The sequence below is a fragment of the Odocoileus virginianus genome, chromosome 8, assembly GCF_023699985.2.
Source record: "Odocoileus virginianus isolate 20LAN1187 ecotype Illinois chromosome 8, Ovbor_1.2, whole genome shotgun sequence".
NCBI classification, from domain to species: Eukaryota; Metazoa; Chordata; class Mammalia; order Artiodactyla; family Cervidae; genus Odocoileus; species Odocoileus virginianus.
In genome coordinates, this window is record NC_069681.1 from 42,260,804 (window position 1) to 42,287,435 (window position 26,632).

The 26,632-nt window shown below is 35.2% G+C and overlaps 1 protein-coding gene across 1 annotated transcript in view; it reads right to left on the bottom strand.

Moving 5' to 3' along the window:
* Positions 1 to 26,632, bottom strand: part of GPC5 (glypican 5) — a 1,486,194-nt gene that overhangs the window by 968,255 nt on the left and 491,307 nt on the right. Inside the window, exon 6 of the mRNA XM_070471523.1 lies at positions 22,025 to 22,145. Coding sequence (XP_070327624.1) covers positions 22,025 to 22,145 — 121 coding nt within the window. The remainder of the gene's footprint in view (positions 1 to 22,024; positions 22,146 to 26,632) is intronic.

Sequence of the window (26,632 nt, forward strand, 5' to 3'; positions counted from 1 at the left end):
CTGATAATGAGGAATCCTTGAAAGTTTAGTCTATGGCATTTCTGAAAGAATACCTCTAAGAAAACAGATTCTTTTGTTAAATATATTAGAAAAATTCTGTATATGCAAAGCCTGTTTAGAAATCTCTAATATACACTAGAACAGCAACAACAAAAAGTAAATTCTACTCAACTTTATTTAAGACAGATTTTATAAGCTTACTTACTTAAACTCTTTCATTTCTGTTTCCCTGAATGTAGCACCTATTAAAGACCCTTATTGTCACTGGACGGCTTCCCAGGTACTGCTGGTGGTAAAGAATATGCTTGGCAGTGCAGGAGACATAAAAGACCCAGGTTCGATCCCTGAATCAGAAAGATCCTGTGGAGAAGGCAATGGCAACCCTCTCCAGTACTCTTGCCTGGAAGAAGCGACTTAGCACATTGTCACTGGAACCCTCGTAGAAAAAGGTGGTCTACATTCTGCTTTAAGGAGACAATTCTGGCAGAACTCTCAGTTGCAAGAGATTTCAGATGCTAGGAGAGTTCAGATGCTAAAATAGTTCACGTGCAAGCTAATATGTGAATGGCTTAGATTGGAGAAATAAAATTGAAAGAATGGCACAAAGCAGAGGCAACAACCCTTAGTATATGATTGACTATATAAAGAATAAAAAATAGGCAAGACCCACTAGAGACTAAAATGTCAAGCTCAGAAGACGGTATGACAGAAAGTATCTGTAATCAAAATTGGAAACTCTAAAGGCAGACCAAGATTTGAAATAAAAGGAGTGACTCTGGAAGTGCTGAGGTTTAGGACCTGATTTGGAACTGTCTAGCAAGCAGCTGAGGATTTCATTTCATGTCAACCAAAAGTAATTTAAAACTCAGCAGGTGTCAGATTCAGGGCTAACTGTGCAGGGCCAAAAGATGAATAAAGCATGTCTCAACTTTTGGGGTCTTAAATTTTCTGGACTCATCCCTGCACTAGAGCAGATCCAGAAAGCTTTCAGACAGAAAACTGGAATATGCTCAGGTGTGCCCTGAAGCCTGCTCATCCCATCAGATGCCCCGGAGAGAGCGAACTTTCAAAAAAGGCCATCATCCCTACCTCATACCATGCAGTCCATCAAAGCATGCAGCTTCATCCTTTGTTGCTACACAAAATTTGGGTCTTCCCATCTGTTTCAGCAAATAAAACATTGAATCTTTGCAGCCCATTTTTCATGGCATGTTTGGTATAAGAGAACAGTATTTCACGGAGAATTGCTTGAAGACTTGGGAGTAAATAGGAGTTACTACAGAGAAAAGTCAGGGACATATGAGACGCAAGAGTCTATGGTAGTTCACGCTCAATAAATATCCACCATACTTCTGGATATTACAGAGACTTTCAGTTAGGTTGAGACTTCAGTTATGAATATATCTGACTAATACATGAGTTGATATAACATAGGGCTTCCCTTTGGGGTTGAGGCAGGAAAATACTCCTGCCTTGTTTTAAGCTCTCTTCATCTGTCTTGGGTATCCCCCAAGGTTATGTGTAATGAGTGCTATAGCTTAAACGTGGAGGTTAGTAGCCTGAGTTCAGATTTTATGTGAGTAACAAATACGTTTTGGTTTGGTTAAACAACTGAGAATTCAGGTTTACTGGGTGCTTTGTTTCAGTTTTGGATTTTTTGAGGGTGGGCTACACAGTGGGATTAATACAGAGCCTAAGTGGAGAAAAAAGTTCCATTGAGTTAGGGTTTTCTCTTATTGGACTTCTGTATAAAATTTGCTGATGAAAAATGCTCAGTAGATGGAAATTTTAGAAATCCAGTGCTCTGCAATGTATCAATGTTATTTTTGAAAGTGAAAGTAAAATCGCTCAGTAGTGTGGGACTCTTCTTGACCCCATGGATTGTAGCCCTCCAAGCTCCACCGTCCTTAGGATTTTCCAGGCAAGAATACTGGAGTGGGTTGCCATTTCCTTAATGTTATTTTTGGGTAATAATAAATAAATTTATCAGGTAAACATGTTTCTTAAACACAATGTCAGTTGAATTCATCAGAAAATTACACAATTAGGCAATAGTCTATAAGAGAATTATTTTTACTGATTTGCTTTTTAATGTTATACATGAGCCTTATGGAACTCATAATTCTATCCACTACACGAATAGTGTTGATTTTATTGCCTATCATGTCAGATAGAATTTATGAGATCCTTTTGCAAGCATGCCTCCCAGATCTCAGAATTGGGAAGAACCAGGTTTCCCCACAGAAACTGTTACAGTTTAACAGAAAAAATTTGGGGGGGAAATGATAGAAAATGGAAGATGGGAAATTATTAATGGGATTCTTTGTTGGAAAAAAAGAAATAAAATAAATAAAAAACATATATAATTAAAGTTTTTCAGGTTTCACATAGAATTGCTCAAGTTTATGCTAGTAGACATATTGCTTAGATATTGATAAAAAAAATTAGGGGTTAGGGTTTAGACTTCTTAGGTCATTGGTCTGGTAAACATGCTTCACTATGGGTTCTATTAGTAAACATTTGGATCATTCTTTTCAATAAGAATGTCAAACTGTAAGAAGAAAATTAATAAAGTTAGCTGTTAGAGTCACTCAAGCAACATGTTGAAGAATCTAAAAAATTTCTCATATGAATAATGGTGAAGATTCAAATAATAATTAATCTGGGTGTAAAAAGATTGACTGCAGTTTTTGAAAAGGATACATGATGTGTGGGCCTTCCCTGGTGCCTCAGACAGTAAAGAATCTGCCTGCAATGTGGGAGACCTGGCTTCTATCCCTAGGCTGGGAAGATCCCCTGGAGGAGGGCATGGCCACCCACTCCAGTATTCTTGCCTGGAGAATCCCCATGGACAGAGGAGCCTGGTGGGCTACAGTCCACGGGGTCACAATAAGTCAGACATGACTGAAGCAACTAAGCCCAGCCCAGCACACGGCTGTGTTTCATAATAGGGGGTGGGGTTTGTATGTTCCTGACTTCACATATTTAATGAGCTGCTATATCTTAGGTGGGAACACATAAAACTGCCCTTTTCGTAAGTCAAAAAAGGCTGAATATTGACAATGTCATATGGTCCCACCTATTACATTAGGAAATACAGTTATCTCTGAATTATTTATTAGGGCAGAATTTGGGATAACAGAACTTACAAAAGTTAGATTTTAGGCAAAAATAAGAAACTATATAGAGATTTATTCAAAAATAGAAATACAGGGGTGAAATATCAGGTTCTAAAGGTAAGTCTCGCAGAGAATTCATGTTAGAATTTCATGTTTTGATTTTGAGATTGACTATGTGATCTTTCTTTATACCTTCTATTTCTACTGATGTAATATTCTATAATTTTTAAAACATTCTGGCAAAGATCTTAGTTTTCTCAAAATACACAGAGGACTGTCTTTATGATCATACAACTTGCTTACCAAGGCCCTGTGAATGTGCTACTCTGATCACTTTGAAGTTCTTAGAAACTTTTGAACAGGGGAGAATATGTTTTCATTTTTCACTGGACCTTGCAAATGATGTAACCAATCCTGAATACATAGTCATTTTCAATTTGCACGAAGTTAACCTTATACATGTACATTAATTCTAGGCTATCAAAAGCCAGTTTATCACTTTTAAGTTACAATTGAGAATTGTTCTTATATAACAAAATACATTGCTCCAAAGATCATTTTGTAGTAACTATTAAATAATATATGTCAACGTGCATTTGGGAAACTGAAAAATTTCTAAAGGAGCTTTGGTGTTATATGTATCAAGTAACCGTAAAATGTTTCCAAAGGTATAAATAGAAATAATAATGGAAGAGCATTTTGAAGAGGCAAAAAACAAATCTATGACAATATACTAATTCCATTTCTTGAATATCAGTATTCTTAAAACAAAGAATAAATGAACATCAGGAAAATACACCACTCTTGTGGTCCCAGCTTTTAGGCAGACCATTAAAATGAAAACCAGACAGGTAGCAACAGATGTAGCTAGCACCAAAAAATGTTAAATGAAATCAAGGGAAAAATTTTCAAATGAGGCAACTGCTCAATGAAAAGGAAAAAGAATAAAAATCACATCTGCTTACATGGTGATGAAACATGAAATATTCCGCCAAAAGTTTATGTTGAAAATTAAGATATAGGTAAAGCAGTCTATGTGCACTCATCCAATAAGGAGATAAGAAGGAACTGGTGGTTCAATGCTCATTTTATTTTATTTTCAATGCTCATTTTAATTTTGAAATCCTCAAAAAGGAGAAAACTAATATTGTGCTTGATAAGATTCTCTGGAATTAAACAATCCAGCAAAAACTCCGGGGGGGGGGGGGAAGTACATTCATTTTAAAAGCAAACGGTATATCTCTGTTTTTTGAAAGTGTTCAGTCACTTCAGTCGTGTCCAACTCTTTGAGACCACATGCACTGTAGCCCACCATGCTCCTCTGTCCATGGAATTCTCCAGGCAAGAATACTGGAATGGGTTACCATTCCCACCTCCAGGGGTCTTCCCAACCCAGGGATCAAACTCATGTCTCCCGCATCTCTTGCACTGGCAGGCGATTCTTTACTGCTGGGTCACTGGGGAAGCCCCATTTTTTGAAAGGCATATGCATAATTCTTTTTCCTACTTTAGTGACCATTCGACTTGGAAGTCTTGAATTTTGGTGAATGTTTCAGAAATGTCAATGAGTAAAATTCATAGTCAATTAATAAAATAACAAGTTATCTACCATATCTATTAAAATAATAGCACAAGCAGTCCACTAAAAAAAGCTCAAGTGATTATGATGTATTAAGGCTGGAAGGAGCTAGACCTAAATAGAAACTGCCAGAGCCATCAGAAAGAAATTGAAAGTCTACTCCACTCAAGAAAGATTGCTGAATCCTTCAGAACAGGACTTGGAGGGTAGTTGCAACGGAAACTGAATCCTAGTATTCTCCTCTGGATTTCACTGTCAAGGAAAGGGATTAAGAAAGGAAAATTTCAAAAATATTTACATTTGTGAAATTGGTATTTAGAAGACAGTCTGTGAATTACTGTTATTTCTTTGAAGTCAAAATTGAAGAAATTAGTATATGTCCCTTTAATATCGTGCTAGCTTCCACTATTTTCTGTCTCTTCATGTTTTGTTCCTCAGACTTCAGACATGTTGTGGCTATAAAGTCCCTTGATCTATCTTTTGTTTACTTTTTCATTTTTTCCAGTAAGGCTGCACTTTTAGTGCTCATACAAATTGCAGCTTCTTATCTGAACAGAGAGAAAAACAACAAAAATAAAGCTTCTTACCTGAGCAGAGTGAAAAATAACAAAAATAAAAGTGAGGTGAAGCATGTGACGTGGATGGCTCCCAAAGCATTTAGATGTGACGGCCACTGAATTGTGAGCATTTGACCCTGAGAGCATCAGAGATTTCTAAGGGAACTTTTTATGGGCTAGAATGGGAAGGTATATTATCACCCTGCTTATTTAACTTATATGCAGAGTATATCTTGCAAAAGGCTGGGCTGGATGAAACAGAAGCTGGAATCAAGATTTCAGGGAGAAATATCAACAATATTTCTGTTGATAGACAACAAAATATTTCAGACATGCAGATGATACCACTCTAATGGCAGAAAGTGAAGAGGAACTAAAGAGCATCTTGATGAGGGTGAAAGAGGAGAGTGAAAAAGCTGGCTTAAAACTCAACATTCGAAAAACTAAGATTATGACACTTAGGACAAATAGATGGGGAAACAGTGGAAACAGTGGCAGATTTTAATTTCTTGGGCTCCAAAATCACTATGGAAAGTGACTACATCCATGAAATTAAGACATCTGTCCCTTGGAAGAAAAGCTATGACAAACCTAGATAGTATATTAAAAAGCAGAGATGTTACTTTGCCAACAAAGGTCTGTACAGTCAAAGTTATGGTTTTTCTAGTAGTCATGTACAGATGTGAGAGTCAGACCATAAAGAAGGCTGAGTGCTGAAGAACTGTTGTTTTCAAATTGTGGTGGGAGGAGAAGACTCTTGAGAATTGCTTGGACTACAAGGAGATCAAACCAATCAATCCTAAAGGAAATCAACTCTGAAAATTCATTTGAAAGACTGATGCTGAAGTTGAAGTTCCAAAACTTTGGCCACCTAATGTGAAGAGCTGACTCATTGGAAAAGACCCTGATGCTGGGAAAGATTGAGGGCAGGAGGAGAAGTGGGGTATGGAGGATGAGGTAGTTATTTGGCATCACTGACTCAATGGATATGAGTTTGAGCAAACTCTGGGAGATGGTGAAGGACAGGGAAGCCTGGCATGCTGCAGTCAATGGGGTCACAGAGAGTCGGATACAACTTAGTGACGGAACAACAACAAAGGGAAGGTAACTTGTTGAGAACTGGTAATACTTAAGTTGTTTTACTTAAGGTTTTACTTAAGTTGTTTTAAGGTTTAACTTAAGTTTCTAAAGAAAGATTCAATGTATTCTTCCATTCTAACTTCCTTCCAAACCTAAATTCACCAAAAAATACATATTAAACCATGTATTTGATTCAAAATAATCTATCTTTACTAATGTACATATAAACATTCTTCATGGTTAAAATCAACCACTTTATCTTAAAATTACTATTTTTTATTCCATTTTTCTCTCTAATGTTATTTCATTCAAGCAATGTTATTTTATACCCATCAAGATCAACCAAAAAGCTGTAGTTTCAAAGAGGCTTTTAGAATTAAAACTTCCTTTTATCTTTTTACCTTTAGTTTTTCATTTACCAACTTCTCTCACCCCACAACCCCTGACCACCAATCTGTTCTCTAGATCTATGAACTTGTTTATTTTTTGTTTTTGTACTATCTGTTATTTGTAAGTTTTTTACATTTTTAATTGGAGGATAATTACTGTACAAAGTTGTGTTGGTTTCTCCTTTCAAACGTGAATCAGCTGTAAGTATACATATACCCCGTCCCTCTGGAACCTCCCTCCCACCACCACCTCCGTTTTTATTTTTTAATTAATTTTTGATATTGTAACCCTGAGTTACATCTTAGTAAAGGAGAATGGGGTAACAATGTCTGAAATCCCAGGCATATAAGATTTGAAAAGTGATTTCTAGAGTCCTGGGTGCTGGCTTCCTTGCAGAGGTTGCTTCAGATATTGTCAACTTCTGAAACTCTTGCTCTGGCTTCACTTAAAATTCTCCTGACCTGCATTTGTACTACCATTAGGCTCCTTTGTAACTTTGAAATGTGCAATGTTACCAACTGTTGGCTGCTACAACAAATACACTTTGAAAAATTTTCACTCTGATCTACCATACTAAAATTTATTGCATGGTTACTTGCTTAATAGAAGGACAGTCTATCAGTCTGATCACTTTATAAACACAACTTTTCTTTCTTTACTTCATGAAATCACATAAAATACTCCATATAAGCCATTCTGCTTGATTCCCTGGGGGATATCATATACAATTACATTACGATAAAAAGTAGGTAGAGTAAAATGTTTATTAAAGTCATTTACAACAACTAGTGTCTCTGAGTGAAACAGGTGTTTAGAGACTAGTTTTGTCGGAGACATAGTGGGGGAGAAAGTGGCTGACATGCAGTGAGAAGTATTGGGAACAACCAAGGTATTTTGTTGTCCTTTTTCTTGTTAAGGCTGTCTGTTTATCAGGTTAACATGTTTCTTAAACACAGTGCAGTTATCCATCAATTCAGCCTGACAATTTCCTAACAGAACAGATAGAGAATACAGAGATATGTGTGTACATACATACGAACACACAATCTCACATACAAAATCAGTTGCACAGAGCTTATTTCACTTAAATGGATCTATTTGTTGAGTTTGTTAGGAGGAATGTGTGCTCCAGATACTTCAAGAATATCTCTTGGACATTTCCATACTCCTGTCCGTTAAGGTATTTTCTTTAAGGAAAAGAAATAATTATTAGTAAAGTATGTACTTTCCCAAAGACTTCACTTCCATTTTGCATCTCAGCGATAAATTTCATGGATTAGGAGGAATAGTATAAAATGTCTATATTAGTTTCTCTATACTATTAGATTTACTATCTTGTTTTGTTAAACAGATTTTCAGTATGGAATAGAAGAAATAGAAGAAAATAATGCATTATGTTTGGAAATACGGGTACTCTATCAACACAACCTCAGTTATATAAGTAGTTATTTCTAGATAGAAAATGGAACTGAATCCAATTCTAAAATCATCTATGTTTTTCTAAAGATACAAAAATTCTACTACTCTTGGTAATTGCCAAAGGTGAACAGATTGCAACCATTCTAATCACCTATATTTCTGCCTTCTTGAATGTTTTGTAGATAAACATAGTGTGTTGATATCAGAATAGCATATTGCTATTAAATATTAATGCAGAGTTCTAAATTTTCTATCATTTCTAGAAAAGCAAACTTACTGATAATAAGTTGTATTTACAGAAAATTCTTATCAGCTTTAATGAATTAAGAAATCTAGCCTGTTAAGACATCAAGAAGTGATTGATTATTTAAATGATTTAATTATAGCACAACATGTTTTTCTACTGATAATTTTACTAATTATGTCTTAATAAACCAATCCTAACAAAATAATTAAAGTCCAAATGTTTAACATGAAAATCCAATCTCATTTTCAGCTCAAAAAGCATTTCAAACATGATTTACTTACTTGTAATTTACTCTGATTTGTGCTGTTTGTTAAAATAAATCAATATCTGACTTAGACCTAAATTCTGCCATTACAAGTATTTTGCTTTCAAAATACTACTAACAATCACACAAAACACTAAAAATATTGAGAAGTATTTTTCATGTGATGATTTAAGTTATGCCTTTCCTGATCTAGTACATTTAAGTATACAGTTTTCAAGTTTGTACAGGAAGAAAGTTCATAAGAATATAATCAGAGTGGAAAATATGTAGCACCATGAATATGAAGGAAGAGTTCAAATATGAGCTTTGTATTGTACTGTATCAATCAAACAAGTAAAATCATTAGATTGTTTGGGGGCAATTGTTCACTCTCTCTCCCAGCTCCATCCCTGGCAGAGAGGTTGCTGGTGGAGAGGGTTATAGCTCTCACTTTGGTCTTTGCTGTGTAACTTTGCTTTTGCCAAAAGGTTTATCTTAGAGAATCTACTGCAGCCAGAGCCTAGTATGCTTTTGTGTAGATGGGTTTGAAGTCTGACTTGTCATGGTATTAACATGCTTCCGGTTCTCTGATCACAGGAGGATGACCAACATGTGCAACAGATCTGGACGTCAAGTATGTCCCAGCTCAACCCAATGTAGATTGGCTGAATCATAGCTGACCACAGATGCATGAACATGAAAAATTGCTTACTAATATATTTCTCTAAGTTTCACATGGTCTTTAAACAGAGAATAGTTTGACTGCTTCAAAGGCATCAGTGTCTAACATTTCTGTTATTCAATCATCACATCTATCATGTGCACATCATATTTTTAAAAAATAAGTTATAACTATAGTCTAACTGAAGTGAGTGGTACCACCGTATTTTATCAAATATCTTCTCCTTCATTTCATATTCAACCTCAGTTGAATGCTTTCTACATTCCTGGAACAGGGATAAATTCTCTGAAGCTAGATCAGAAATCTTACAAAATGAATTCCTTTATCTTTTTTATTATAGCAATGTTTTGCTACAAGTAGGTACAGTCTTATTCAATTTTGTATACCCACTACTTAGGAAATCTCCTGATCCATTGTACAACCTCAATAATATTTGTTGAAAGAAGTAAAGAAAATATGGTCAGACTCCCTTCCCTTATTGATCTGCTGATCAAGTTCAGCAGCAGACTAGTTCTTAAGTGCAATACACATTGTTTCTCATCAACATCCTCGTTTAACTAATTTTGTCTACTCCCTGAATCTATTACTGTACCTGGCTCCTAGGGGCTACTAAACCACTTTGTTCAGTGAATAAGTGAGTCAACAAATGAGTAAAACAGTACAAGACATTTTGAAATTGTCATCCAAGACTGAAAGCATCTTATTTGTAATTAGAATGATATTAAATAGTTAGTGTTAGTATTTGATCATCAGGAACATTCACTTTTCTGTTCCATTTAAATTTTACATGCAGTGATCAATGTAATTATGAATTTCATTCATTCATTCAACAGATATTGAAATTCTTATGTTTGCATGCTCTCTTCTACATGCAATGAGTAAATACAAGTCTGGCCCATGATATAATGGAGATGGTAGTCAAAAGGTATTACAAGCGGCGTTATGCATAAAGGTTTGTTTTAAATGGATAATACTCTGAATATTTTCCCTTGTTACAAACTCAAGAAATGAAGCTACATGTTGAGATGCAATATATTTTAGAATGTCAGAAAAAGAGATATTTTTAAGATTGGGTTAAAAGACAATGCTCAAGCTGGTTTTAGAAAAGGCAGAGGAACCAGAGATCAAATTGCCAACATTCCCTGAATCATCAAAAAAGCAAGAGAGTTCTAGAAAAACATCTATTTCTCCTTTATTGACTATGCCAAAGCCTTTGACTGTGTCGATCACAATAAGCTGTGAAAAATTCTGAAAGAGATGGCAATACCAGACCACCGGATCTGCCTCTTGAAAAACCTATATGCAGGTCAGGAAGCAACAGTTAGAACTGGACATGGAACAACAGACTGGTACCTAATAGGAAAAGGAATACGTCAAGGCTGTATATTGTCACCCTGCTTATTTAATTTCTAGGCAGAGTACATCATGAGAAATGCTGGGCTGGAAGAAGAATAAGCTGGAATCAAGATTGCTGGGAGAAATATCAATAACTTCAGATAAGCAGACGACACCACCCTTGTGGCAGAAAGTGAAGAGGAACTAAAAAGCCTCTTGATGAAAGTGAAAGAGGAGAGTGAAAAAGTTGGCTTAAAGCTCAACATTCAGAAAACTAAGATCATGGCATCTGGTCCCATCACTTCATGGCAAATAGATGGGGAAACAGTGGAAACAGTGTCAGACTTTATTTTGGGTGGCTCCAAAATCACTGCAGATGGTGACTGCAGCCATGAAATTAAAAGACACTTACTCCTTGGAAGGAAAGTTATGACCAACCTAGATAGCATATTAAAAAACAGAGACATTACTTTGCCAACAAAGGTCCATCTAGTCAAGGCTATGGTTTTTCCAGTGATCATATATGGATGTGAGAGTTGAACTGTGAAGAAAGCTGAATGCCGAAGAATTGATGCTTTTGAAGTGTGGTGTTGGAGAAGACTCTTGCAAGTCCCTTGGACTGCAAGGAGATCCAATCAGTCCATCCTAAAGGAGATCAGTCCTGAGTGTTCATTGAAAGGACTGATGCTGAAGCTGAAACTCCAATACTTTGGCCACCTCATGCGAAGAGCTGACTCATTGGAAAAGATCCTGATGCTGGGAGGGATTGGGGGCAGGAGGAGAAGGGCACAGCAGAGGATAAGATGGTTAGATGGCATCACTGACTCAGTGGACATGATTTTGAGTAAACTCCAGGAGTTGGTGATGGATAGGGAGGCCTGGCATGCTGTGATTCATGGGGTCACAAAGAGTCTGACACGACTGAGCGACTGAACTGAACTGAACTGAAAAGATGATGTTACAGTGAATTAGCACAGAAACATGAAAAATTTTCTAATAGTGAGAATATTTGTAAAATAGACACTGAAAATGAGTTTTATAATAAGGTTATTGTGTTCTTGGATGACATAATAATTTTGCTACTCAATTTTTATCAATGAAAGAATATAGTACACAGTCAAAACATAGATACTTCACAATTAAAGTGTATAAATAACTCACTTTGATATTATTGAGGTATGTTTCACACTGTTTAAAAAATGGGACAATATAAAATTTAAACTTTGTATACATTTTAATGGGAGCAAATCAAATAGTTTAAAATCTTTAAGAATTAGGTCTCATTTCAGATCTATTATGTGCCTCAAGGATATTTATTTTGTAGAAACTTTAAACTGCTCTTCTGATAATGTGATTCTTTCACAAAAATCTTACAATAGGAAGTCACTAGGATATAGTAAATTTAGCAACTATCTCAGTTTGTTATAGATATCTAAAGAATTCAAATTACTCTTTTGTAATTAAAAGCTGACAAGCTCAATTGCTTTTATAAGATAAAAAGAAAAGGAGCGTTAAAGAAGTTAAATTAGATTTTACCATCTGTTTAATGAGTTTCAGGCTTGGCTTGATAATATATTTCCAGATATAAAATTTCAAAATGATCATTTTCAGAAATAGTAAATGATCTGCCTTGTATAAAGGTATATAAGTGCCTCTTCAAACTCATTACTATAAAACTCATGATTTGTTTTATTTCTAATGAAACTGATTAAGTTTCTACCACATCAATGCTAAACACATAACAGAGGCAGAACTTACATTCATAGGACTTATCACATTTCTTAAAGTTATTATAATTCATATTCTAATTTTATCATTTTATCATAGGACTTTTACTTAGCTTAGTTTTTAATGAATCTTTATACAGTATTTATTTCACTTCTTCAATATTCCTGTGCCTAAGAAACTTTCCCATTGATTCCCTGTGACCATTTTCCTCTCATAAGTCAGCCTACTTTCAAGGTGCATTCACTGCTTCAAAACTATAGGGGGCCATCTGGTTAAGGATCACTGAACTGCAAGAGATATATCCAGAAACATTCGGCTCTGACAAGTTACATCTCCAAAATACATTCATAAAATGACATTCAAGTGATTATAGAGTACATTCATTGAGTCTGAAAAGCATTATGGCCCATAATATGCCTGCTGAAAGCTGAACTACGCATGAGCCAATCATATGGCAAAGGAGTGCTATCAAAGATCATTAGGTGGGTTCTTTTTGCATGCCAGACTTTGGGGGTATTGGGAGTCAAGTTATGACATTTGCCAGGACAGGACAGCACATGACCCAGAAAACTGTGAATAACAAGAAGAGCAAAGCTGGGTTGTTTGATTGGGAAGCTTTATGAATGACTAAAACCCCAGCTCACCAGAATTCAGTGAGTGGTAAAACTATGAACCTGAATTAATATCCAGAAAAAAGTTAAAGGAGGAGTTTCTCAGCAATACTTAATCAATATACTGGCCAGTTTCAAACTTAAAAATTGGCCGTTTGCTAGATATGTTTCAAAACACTAAAATCAGTGAATAGGAAGACAAACTTTAAGGTCAGAAATAATGAGTGGACTAACCAAGATATTTTGGGTACAGAAAATGGGTATAGAGAAGAAGAGGTCACTGTGGATATGATCAATACTCTGTTTTTGTTTTTTTTTTCCTCTCTTCTCTAAAGTGCTCCTGTAAGTCAGTTACAGAGTGCCAAGAAGAACATAGGAAAACATATGCTGTTCACTGGGAGAACTGAGATGTCATGGGTGACTATGAGATACAGAAAAAAGAGACGCAGTTTTTCCCAAGTAAAAGTGTTTTTCTTAAAAATAAAAGAGAGAGATAATGGAAGACTTAGAAGTAAGAAATAACCTGGGATATTGAGAGAATTGAAACAATGAGGAGTGTGCAATATAGGGAGAGTAGATATAAAAATAGTGTAAAGAGAGGAGGATCAAGTTTGAGATATAGACGACCAAATGATGCAGTTCCACATAAAACATGATGCAGAGTTTGTCTTTTGTTTTTTAAATTATATTTATAATGGTCATGATAATAAATATATTTATTTAAAAATGAGTAGTACCAAATGTCTATTAAAATAAAAAAAAATATTCCTACACCCAAAGCACTTTATAGACCATGTTTCCTGCTCCTGTGGGTAGTAATAATCAACCCAACTGATTGTTCTAGCATTAACCTTACATGTCTAAATCTTTATTCATTAGGTAACTTTTCTGTTTCTTACTATCATCTTAGCAATATTTATTGATTTTCTGTTATAGCAATATATTCCACTTTCCTTTTCCCCATCCAATTAATTTATTAATTTTAGCAAAGTTGTGATTAAAGTAATAGTTCTATCTACAAATATCTTATTCAGTTTAGGAAAATAGTGTACTATGATTATATATCTTTTCATGAAAATATTTTGGCTTTCTTATAATCTACAATTGCCATTTGCTTGCATACTCAGGTGCTTCAGTCGTGTCCAACTCTTTGTGACCCCATGGACCACAGGCAACCTGTTTCTTCTGTCCAAGGGATTCGCCAGGCAAGAATAATTGAGTGGGTTGCCATTTCTTACTTCAAGGGATCTTCCCAACCCAGGGATCAAACCTGCATCACTTATGTCTCCTGCATTGGCAGGCATCACCTGGGAAGCCTTATAATTGCCATAGTATCTATCAATTTGCAGTTTGCCTTGTATCTATCTAATTTTCTTCTCAAATGCTCTAGCAAATCTGCCAAATACCTTTTTCCCCCCATATATTCCAACATATTGTTTTAACTTAGTGATTCTTTTTTTCTTTCTGGCTTGCAAAATTCCCTCCTATAGTCATCCTTTTCCCAAATCTAATGTATTCAAGGTCATGTTTCCTGGACCCCATAGCTTCTCATTTCTAAATTACTGTTTGCCAAAGCTTTACAGAGAAGGTATACAATATATAAATTTGTGTATTTTTACTTATCGGTAAAACTTTTTAATATACCTTTATACTTAATTGCTATTTCAACTAACATATAGAATTTCAGGTCACAAATCATTTGCCCCATAATTTGAAGGTATTGCCTTTCCATTTGCTTCTAGTATTCCTCCCAATAAGAAATTACAGATCTGATCCCCTTTCTTTGTATGCATTTGTATGTATTTTGTTTTCTTCCACAGGAATATTTTAGTATCTTCTTTTCAATATTCATAAATTTCATAATTATTTTTGTATGTGTACATGTGTTCATTTATTGTAATGGTTGCTTGGTGGATTCAATCTGGAGTCATAACTTCTCATTTCTGGAAAAAAATGATTTATTATTTAAATGATAAATTTCTTCTCTGTATTAATTTGGTTCCTTTCTAAGAAATTCTTATTATAAGGATCTCCTAGAGTAAAATTTTAACATCTCATCATTTTACTTCTCTATTTCCTTCTTTTTGTGTCATTATTTTACAGAATATTTCTTCGACTTTATCTTTAAAGCCCATATATTGAATTGTAAGTTTTTACATATTTTTAATTTCCAGAAGCTTTTTCTTATTCTTTCATTAATTTTTTAGAAGCAATGTATTATTGTTTTAAGGATAGGATTTACTTATAAATTTTTTGGAGGATATTCATATAGCTTTTTGGACTTCCCAAGTGGCACTAGTGGTAAAGAATCTGCCCAGCAATGTCTCCAGGAGATGCAGAAAACATGGGTTTGATCCCGGGGTTGGGGAGATCCCTTGAAGAAGGAAACGGCAACCCATTCCAGTATTCTTGCCTGGAAAATTCCAGACGGAGGAGCCTGATGGGCTGCAGTCCACAGGGTTATAAAGAGTTGGACATGACTGAGCACATATACACCCATATAGCTTTTGTGTATTTGCTTCTTCATATTTTGTCTGTATTTTCTCACTTCTTTTTTGTTAGTCTTATGCTTTAACATGTTTTTTCATATTTTTGTTCAGTGCACCAGTGATCCTTAACTGTCCACTGATATTGGGCATTAGAAACTACCTGGAAATTATTTATATGTATAAAGTATAATAGAGGATTTCACCAGCAATGGGTGTAGACCCAATTGGTATATGGAATTATTTGCCCTAGGATTGATCAGTTTCTTCAAAGAGGAGTTATCTAATTTTCTACATGAGTGCAGCATTCTGCAAATAAACAGGTCAGTTTGTGACTTTTCACTTATTTCCTTTATTTCCTGTCTTGTGATTCCCTCTGCTCTGTATTCTAGCAGCAGTTATAAGCCAAGAATCAGCCTATTAGAGCTTTTCCCCTGAAAATACACCTCCAGACTGCAAGGGGGAAAAAGGAGTTATTTCTACTTTTTGAATATTACAAATAATGCTATCAGCATCTGCGTACAAAATTTTGTGTAAACACAGGCTTTCTTTTCCCTTGGATGTGTACATAGCAGTGGGATTTCTGAGCATATAGTAAGTCTATGTTTAATTTTTGGGAGAACTACCTATTTTTCAAAGTAGTTGCAAAATTTTATATTCCATCAACAATGTTTGAGGGCTCCACTTTCCTCACATCCTACATTTGTTATTTGTCTTTTTGAAATAAATCAAAATTATTTTGAGACTTAAAGATATCAATAAAGTGACTATCAGCACACACCTAGTGCCTACAAGAGCTGGAATTTAGTCACATGCCTTGTGATAATGCAAAAGTCATGTTCTTTAGCACCTAGCTATACTGTGACAAGTGAATTTTATTGAACTAAAAAAAAATGCATTTTTAGTTTTTTAAAGTTCCTGAATGGATAGCTACATCTACTAATTGTCAAACATTACTTTTCTTACTTATAAATGAGGACTATTTATAATATAAAGCTATAGAAATCTGATTTCAGTGAGAGATGGCTATAATTTGGAATCTCATTTTGTGAAATAAGCCATACTTCACATTATGTTTTAAACAGAAAGATTAAATATTTTAATCCTTAAGTGGTTGTTATTTGTTCTAATCACCTAAATAAAAAATATAAAAGTTTTAGTGTCCAAAATTTTTTCAATATGTTTAACAAACAAAACCTGGCAAATAAATCGCTTAAATCTTAATAGGTAATGATGATATACTAGCATCAGAGTAACTACAGAGTCAAAATTTTACCCAACATAAAACAGCTACATACTCATTAAATGATAAAATATAAACTATAAATGGCCAATCCAAATACCATTACTTTCAAAAAGAGATTTTAAACTTGCATTTCCAGTTGATTTTACACTAATTGAAAAGGTTGGTTTTATGCTGACAATTTATTTTTTTAATGAAATGGCCAATAGTGAAGTGAGTGCATTATACTAAACACTTCAGAAAGCAACCTTCCACTGACTTTACTCAGACCAAACAAATTGCTAAATTTGATGACCGTTCAAAATTATTCAGTGCATTTCAAATATTTTCTGCTGAACCAAAAGCTAAATGGGCTTTGGTCACTACTGCATTGCTAATACAAAATCAAGAAGTGACTATCCTTCTGGAATATTAATACAGTGAGCCTGGAGACATGATATTGGTGTGTAGCAGAAATCAGGAGGAAGGAGTCAGGGTGCTGTGGTGATTTTCTGAGCAAGGAAGGAAGTTGGTACAAGTGGAGGAAGTTCACAGTCAGGTGACACTTTGTGGTCAAATAGTTTCTAATTAGGAATTGACCAACTGGCTCTTTGTCGCAGTGATAAGTTATTAACAGGGAAAGGTTTCCTAAAAGAGTTTTATAGTAGGTGATTTAATGAAAAAAGTTTAGACAGTTTTCAGGATTCAGAAATTTTGAGGTAACTAATATGTTTTTAAAATCCTGTGTCATTTTTTGTATTTATAAATGCTAACCTTATCCATTGAGATTGCAATTAGAATCTCATCATAGCCTATCATAGCTCTAAAGTTACTATTTATCATACCTGTATCCTAGGGAAAGATTTGAATAAAAGAAAAGAGGCAATTTAGCATAGTTTTTTCCCACATAAAAGTCTCCCGCCTCTGCTTGAACCAAGCAAGTTGTAATTACTGAAATATATATTATAAAATACCTACATATTTTGTAACTTTAAACAAATGGTTATGATCATTGCTTTCTCACATTTAAAAATCAAATTTATTTTGTATAGGAAGACATTTTTCTAAGGAAGTTATAGTGTCTCTATAAAAATGAATAATAGAAACCAATACTAACTTATATGTATTGGAATTGTTCAAAGAAATAAAATATTACTTAAATCTACTGCTTTTAACAACACTGTAACATTTATTGGTTTTGCAATAAAAGATTTATAGAAAATTACTATGGTATTACTTTTTATGTTTCATATTGAAAGCAGGTAAAGTAGCTTCTAAGCAATGGGTCGTTATCGTTCACAGCTAACAGTGCTTAGCAGTTAGGATTTTAACCACTGACATCATTTTCTTTGAAAAATAATAGATGTTATTTAATCCTTATAGATAAATTGCTGCATAACTATGACTTTTTTGCTGACAACATTGCCTACACGTAGTCAATATGAACAAGAAGTTTCGGAATAAGTTTACTAGAAGAAAAAATCTGAATTAAAACATTTATATATTTATTCTCTCAGATGTACTAAGAGGAATCGAGTGTTATTTCCAATCTATTGTGTTCATGTGCTCGGTCGTGCTACACTCTTTGCGACCCCAAGGACTATAGCCCGCCAGGCTCCTCTGTCCACCGGATTTTCCCAGGCAAGAATACTGGAGTGAGTTGCCATTCCCTTCTCCAGGGGATCTTCCTGATCCAGGGATCAAAACTGCATCTCTTATGTCTCTGACATTGGCAGGAGGATTCTTTACCGCTAGGGCCACCTGGGAAGCCCTTCCAACTATTATCAAAAGGCAGTTCAAGCTGCTGTAAGCATCTGATGACAGTTTATGTTAATCTTTTAAAACTCCTACCTTTAGACAATTTCTCGCTGGAAGGTTAATGGCTAAATTATATTTATTACAGGTAGTTTTCAAAAGCGAAAGCAATGCCCACTTTACACAGTTACTGTGGAATGTAGGAAACTGTCAGATATTACCTCTGAGGGTTTGTATGGTGGCTTGTCTAGTGAAAGATGCCAGAATCAGATGAAGGAGAACCGGGATTGACTTATCTTCTTATCTCCAAGGTCTTGTTTCCAATTCAGAAGGCAGAGGCACTGAGTGGACTTTGAAGTGCTTGAGATAGTCCCTGAGGACCAAGCTATAACCCAGAGTATTCATTTATATTGAATTTTCTTTCAATTTTTTGTCTTGGCAGGAATTAAACATAGGGCTTATTCTAAACAATCAAATAATATTAAGGCTGTTTTTGCTATGACCTTTCTCTAGGAAAACTTGGAAAATTTTATAAACTATTTTCTAATTAAAAATATCCATTTTGGCCATTCTTAGAGTACTCCCAGGGGATGAGCTCAGGGTAACATTTCTAAAATGCTGCTCTTTGGTCCCTAGAGCACCATACTATTTCCTAACACTGATTTGTGGTCACTGCCAGGATCTCATATATACCCTCAATATGCAGGGGAAGGTGACACATACACTTTGCTTCACGTATAAATTCCTATAATTTTCATGGAGAAAAACTTAGCAAGATTTATCAAAGTACCTAAAATTATTAATGAAAGGACTCTTGGTTACAATACCCAGAAATTAATCACAAGAGAAAAAAGTTGTGAAAAGATTTGTATCTAGCAGATATTCCTATTATTAGGAGTCTTTGGAATATTAGGAGTCTCTGGAATGGGTGAATTTAATCAGATGACCATTATATCTACTACTGTGGGCAAGATTGCAGGCAGATTCTTTGCCAGCTGAGCCACAAAATGTTAATATTACTAGATATCTTGTCTGTCTAAGATCAACTCTCTCAGTATCTACAAGGCATCACATACATTTAAAGAAATGATTTCTTCATTTGAAGATTTTTCACAGTATACATTTTTCATAGCATTCTGCTGTTTTATATTTTCCTCTAATGGTTCTGGTGTAAATTCTAACAGGAAAGTAGCAACCTCATACAGTCTCATGACTTAAGTAGTATCTGGATAGTGATGTTCCTAAATGCGCACTTCCAGTCCTGGGATCATCAAAGAACCCTGGGTACACCTCTGGGAAGTCTAACAGGCATCTCAAATTTAATAGAACCATTCACGCCTAACCAAACCCAACAACCAAACCCCAGACCTCCTCCACTTCAAGAATTCCTTTTTTTTCACTTAATGATACTATCACCTCACCAAACCTACTTACCATCCTTATACTCTCTTTCCATTGCTCCAATTTCCAATTCATCAACAATTCCTGATAACTCCACTCACCATAAATTCATCCAAATCCATCAATTTCTCATATTATTCACTCTTTTTATTCTAGTCCCAATCACCATGATTTTCTGCCTATGTTCCTTCCTTTTTCTATGCTTGCTCCTCAGGGTCAATTTTTCCATTGTAAAACCAAAATTATCTTTATAAAACATAAATTAAATTGCACCATCCTTTGCCTAAAGCCTTTAAAAGGTTTCCTTTCCTACTTAGGAGAAATCTGAAAAGCCCTACCAGAGCCTATCAGATTCCCCTTAATTTAATCCATGTTCTTTTTTCCCCTGTAATTGTTTTGCTTCAGTGACATGGTTCTCTGTCCTCTGAATGCAATTAATCTACTCCTGCCACAAGTTCCTGAATGTATGAGCTCCTCGTCTCGAACACAGTTCTCCCGGATTTTCCTATGATTTCTTCTTCCTTTCCAGTGAATCCGTGCCACTCCGTTTCAACCCGGCAGTATCCTCCCCACTCCCAGAGAGGCCTCCACAAGCACTCGCCCAAGTGCCTTTCCGACCTCATCCTGCTCTGTTTTCTTGATTTGTCTCTATTTTTAGTTATAGGCACCGCATTTTCTTTTTTTCGCAGAATATAAACCTGACAAGAGCAGGGTTGTGTCTGCTTTGTTCACTCATGTAACCTCAATGCCTTGTGTAGAACCAGGTCTACGGTGGGAACTCAGTAAATATTCATTAAATACTTGGCAAAAATTAATGATTAAGACATTTACAAAGTGTTTTTTTTTTTTTACAAAGTGGTTTTTTCAAATGAAAATTCCTACCTACTTGTTTAATGACTCTAATACAGTGTGGAAAATGAGGTGTGTTCAATGGCAGACCAAGAAGAAAGGTGTTTAAGGGCAAATATATGAAGAAAAATTTTGCTAAACATATACTTAGATATGCAAAAAAGGATAAGAAGAGTAATTGTTTATCCCTATGATGAGAGATGGCATTTTTATAGTACTGCTAATAAATGCATATAATATCTATAATGATTTTTAAAAAATGAACTACCAAGCACAAATAAGTGATCACCTAAATCTGCAGATTAGATTCTGAAATATGTTCCTATTTCTACTCCTTCCCTTGTTCCATAATTAGTCCCAAATTAATAAATTCTCACTTCCAGAAGATGATTTTCCAAACCTTTTCAAACTTGACCCTGTGGTGGATCCTGTTAACTGCACTGGATATTACAATTCCCCCTGCCAGGACACTCACATATGACCAGCAGTCAGAAGTCCAGCAAAAACAAAATTTCTCCTGATCTTTTCACGAGGGAACATGTTCTAAGACATTAAAGGTGGCTGTTGTAGCAAAACCTGTACAAAATATTACTTTCTGCTATCTTCTGTAAAAATTTAAACTTCAATCATATCATCCTAGTAGAGTTTAAAAAGACAGATCTCAAAGGTAGCATTTTATTTGATATCTCTTGTAACTCTAGAAGGAAACTTAAGCATGAATAATTGGAGATCTGCACACTAATATAAAGATGAAAGAATGGGACTCAATTTAACTTGGGTGCTAAAAAAAGTGGAATTCTTTCCCGCTGCCACTTTGAAAAGGATATGATTTTGAAAGTTATGAAGTAAGAAGGGGCAAATGTTATGCCAAATGGGCAACATATCAGTAAACCCTCCTGTGAAGAACTTTTAATAAACCCTATATTTTGAGAATCTATTTATTCCTTTGTGAATATGTCTTTAATCTGTGTATTCATTTGTGTACAACAGCTCCATTCTTATTTTACCTACAACAGGATTTCCCATCTTTTTTCTATCATATTTGTTAGGAATGAAGCTTATCCTGAGAGTCTCATTATTTATTGAAACCCTAAAGCTAAATTCTCTTACTACAGATACATAACTGACTATCTGTTAAAATACTGCTGCACACTACATATGAAAATCACTTAGCAAAGTATTTCCAAAACTCTAGATACAAATAATTTCTTCCAATATTGAACTTCAGGTAGGATTATCAGATAGGATTTACAGATTGATCACATCCATCACTTATTCTGTATCATTCAGTATAAAAATGCATAGAACATCAGCACTTACCTGAATAACGTGCCTCAGTTTATCAATAATCTGATTTATCACAGGATCGATTCCTTTGACTTTGACTTCAGGATTTCCAGATTGGGCTTTGATTCCATTTCCAACGACACGCTGAGTGTAGCTAACAAAGTGAAAAGTGAAAGGCACGTTACTTAATAATCTGGTCACAGTATTCTCTCCACAAATTTTTGAACAGATTTGAGTTCAGAATTTTACTCCTTTAAGAACATATAGTAATGTATTTTTTCTTGGAATTAAACCTGGCACAGCTGTAATGTTTATTTGCCTGGTAAAAAAAACTTAGCATGCAAATAGAGACTATTTTATTGTTATCCTCTCAAAAGACCCAACCAAAAATTGGGTTTTTAATGCTACTTACCAATATGATAAAAACAGTTAATAGATATCCTAATCTTTTACAATTTCTTGCTGAATTATACATATTCTGAATCCATATTATCTGGGCAATTTATTTCATTTTATACAGCATTTAGATGAATCTCAAATTATTTTACATATTGGACTGCAAAAGAAATATATATATGTGTGTGAGTTGATATATACGCATACACACATATGTATACCTACCTACATGCACATGGGCTTCCCAGGTGGTGGTAGTGGTAAAAAACCCTCATGCCAATGCAGGAGACATAAGAGACATGGATTTGATCCCCTGGAGGGTCAGGAAGATCCCCTGGAGGAGGGCATGGCAACCCACTCCAGTATTCTTGCTTGGAGAATCCCATGGACAGAGGAGCCTAGAAGGCTACAGTCCATAGGGTCACACAGAATCAACATGACTAAAGCGACCTAGCGTGCATGCACACACACACACACATGCGTTGTTGTTGTTCAGTTGCTAAGTAATGTCTGACTCTTTGCAACTCCATGGACTGCAGCATGACAGGCTTCCCTGTCCTTCACTGTCTCCCAGAGTTTGCTCAGACTCATGTCCATTGAGTTGGTGATGCCATCCAACCATCTCATCCTCTGTCGCCCCCTTCTTCTGCCCTCAATCTTTCCCAGCATCAGGGTATTTTCCTGTGAGTTGGCTCTTTGCATCAGGTGGCCAAAATATTGGTGCTTCAGCTTCAGCATATATATGTGTATATTTGTGTGTGTGTGTGTGTGTGTATATATGTAGTTGACATATAATGTCAACTTATTATTCATGAAAACATTTAGATTCACCAGTCATAAAGATGTACTAAGTGTCCCTTCCTCTATTCCAGTCCTTTGCTATGTGACTGGGACTCAATTTGTCTTCTCATGGTGTTCATTGTATACCTGGGAATATAATGTATTAATTAACTTGTTCTTTCATGCATTCATTCATTAAATGTTATTATTTTTAAAAGTTTTAACTCAAATTCCAGTAATATAACTTATCCTCATTCTCCTGACAGTGTGGTGTAGCATGGAAGACAAGTAAACAGCCAAAGCACAGCGCTAAGAATGAAAGATGTTCGGTATGTCACAGGATTGGCCAGAGGAAAAGTATGTGCCTGTGAGAGGTGAGGATAACACAAGTAGAAAACATCGAACATATAGAGAAGGACATTTGGCCCAAGACACTCAGGGAAAACCTAAAGGAGAAATTATATCTTGAGTTAGTCCTTGGAGTATTAGGGGAAAAGATAGGTCTCAGATGATGTAGTTAATGTGAACTCCAGGGCAAACAATGACCTCCCAGCAGGGGAAATGGAAGGAGAAGAATATCTAGGCTCTCATTTACAAAGGGAGAGAGCAAATGGGAAACAGTATTAGGTGGGGGACATGCCCTGAATATTCCATCCCCTCTACGCTTAAGACTCTCCTCTCAGTAACATGGTTGCTTACATTAAAGTATCATAATAAAGTGGCCTCAGAGACTTTTCAGGAAGCATTTCCACATATCTGTAATGTAATGTGCTTTCTCTGTATCTGGAGTGTCACAATTATCCATGTGCACCCTCTGAATTTTCTACAACAATGGAAATTCTTTGAAAAGATAAAAGCAGTTTCCACCATTGAGAATATGGACAAATAAAAGGAGTTTCGAAGAATACTCAGTTATTTGCAAGATAATGAAACCTAATGATCAATTTTCAAAAATAATTACTAATCAGATCCTTCCTATGATAATAAATGATGGAATTCTTTGATATGGATAACATCAATTGGATATGACAAGAATAAATATATTAATAAATCTTTTTATTTTTAAAACAACCTTGAATCAATTTCTATATGCTGAAATAGGCTTACAGTTAGGTAATCCAGTATAAATTAGTAACTTGGCAATATCCAATAACAAATAGTAGAGGGAAAACAATTATGCATATGTTATTAACATCTACTAATGCTAATGCTCTTTAGTTAGGAAAACTCAAGTAAACCATAAGGCTTTTCTTAATGTCTTGGTAGCACTGTTATATTTTCCTTTCAAATATTTCAAAAAGATTGTGCATGTGGGTCTTTTATTAGTGTTTCATTTATTAATAATCATGTTGAATAATATGAATACATAAATAAATTCTCATCTATGATTCCAGGCATTGTCTTAATGACTTCGTTTGGAGTCTGTCAGTTTATCTCCATGATAATCATTTGTTGTAGCCATGAGATCGTGCCTCACAGGCCTCAATGTATAGGAAGTATAATTGACTAGGCTACCTGCTACTTTGCTCTGAAATCTATTTTTTCTCTTCTCCAACCAATGACTGAGTGCAGCAGCGGTACTAACATAAACCCACTGCTGGAAGACACAGGGTTCCCTTGAGGGCCAGTGTTGGCTCAAGATTCCCCGAGCCCTTGCTGACCATTTCCTAGCCTGCACATCATGCCAGAAAGCTTCCACTCAACCTTCCTTTGTCTCTCTTCCACTCTGGGTCACGTTTCCTTCATGGCCAACAGCTTTCAGCCTTACTCAGATTCCCCTCCAATTTCTCTCATAGGCATTTCCCTAATAAAGTCACTCTTGTGTTTAGTCCTCCTTTGGTACCTGCTTCTTGGGGGACCTAGACCAATACACCATATAATATTTGTACTATAATTATCCCCATGCTATAGACTGAGGAATCTAAGATCGGAATAGGTTAAGTAACTTTTCCAAAACAGCACTGTTGGTTAAGTATACATCAAGGATACGAACCCAAGGAAGTGAGCTCTAAATACAATCACTCAATAATTATGAATGCAAACTCCTGAAACCAACTAATACAAATTAGAGATACAATCAACTTGGTGCAAAGTATTTTTTGTTTTTTTAGTTGTTTTATTTTGATTTTTTACTGTTAACTACAGCCTCTCAAAGGCTTAACTGCTTACAATTAAAAGAGAAAATATTATTTTCTTTAAAAGTCTCTTCAAAGAACAGCTGCCTATTACTGTAAAGAGTGAAGTAACAGTTTATGTCAGGGTGAGAACAAACTAATAGACTACAAGATTGCCTTAAGATATTGCTATGTTTCTCTTGAAATACAGACATATTGTCATAATGGAAATTGAGACTTCTCTCTTAATTTTAAATAAACACTTCTTTGATTCACATCTTGCTTTATTTATAAACCATGAAAATTTCTTTTAACATTAAATATGAGGTCTCACATTAGTGTAAAGATTTTATTTATTTTTAATTTGCATAGTTAATAACCTAGATTAAACTTATCAGAATTACAATTAATCAAGAATTATTTTTCAAGCTAGTATATTATTGAATAGTTCGGGATCACTATTATTGTGTATTATTTAAATAAGACAAAGTACTGAACAGAAGGGCATTTAATATACTTCAAGTTAAGCATACATGAATAAAATTAGGCATTCATTTCTATTTATTAAGGCTAAGAACAACAATGCAATAGTAATATATACACACCAGAATGGTTTACATGAAAAGAGATGACACTAAGCATTGGCATAGATGGGGGGCAATTAGAACCCTCTGTCTTTGAGGATGGGAGCTTAAACTGATATAAACCCTTATCTGACATGTATCTGGGAATACACTTAACCAGAAAGGTATAAGAATGTTCAGAGAAGTACTATGCAGAATAGCCCCCAATTGAACACAACCCAAATATTCAGAAACAATGCATTGGCAAATAAATGGTTGAATATTTATATAATAGCATACTATTGATATATAGCAGTGAGAATGAGTTATAACTAAACTCCAAATTTTATATGCTAAATATGAAATGAAAGAAGCAATATATGGAATATACTCTATGATTCCATTCATTAAAAGTTTAAAAATTAAACAATGATATTTCAAATCACCATAAGTGCTACTCTAAGAGATAGTGCACAACAGGTTCTAGGGGTTACTGGGGTTCAGGTTCTAGGGGTTACTGTTTCTTGATTTGGATCCTAATTAAACAAGAGGGCTCATTTTGTATATTAAAAAAAAAAAGATGTGAAATGCCTAGGGCTTCTCAGAGGGCGCTAGTGGTAAAGAACCCACCTGCCAATGCAAGAGACACAGGAGATGGGTTCAATCCTTGTGCCAGGAATATCCTGTGAGGAAGGCACCACAACCCACTCCAGCAGTCTTGCCTGGGAAATCCCATGGACCATGGACGGAGGATCCTGGCAGGATCCTCCATGAGGAGGATGAGGCCG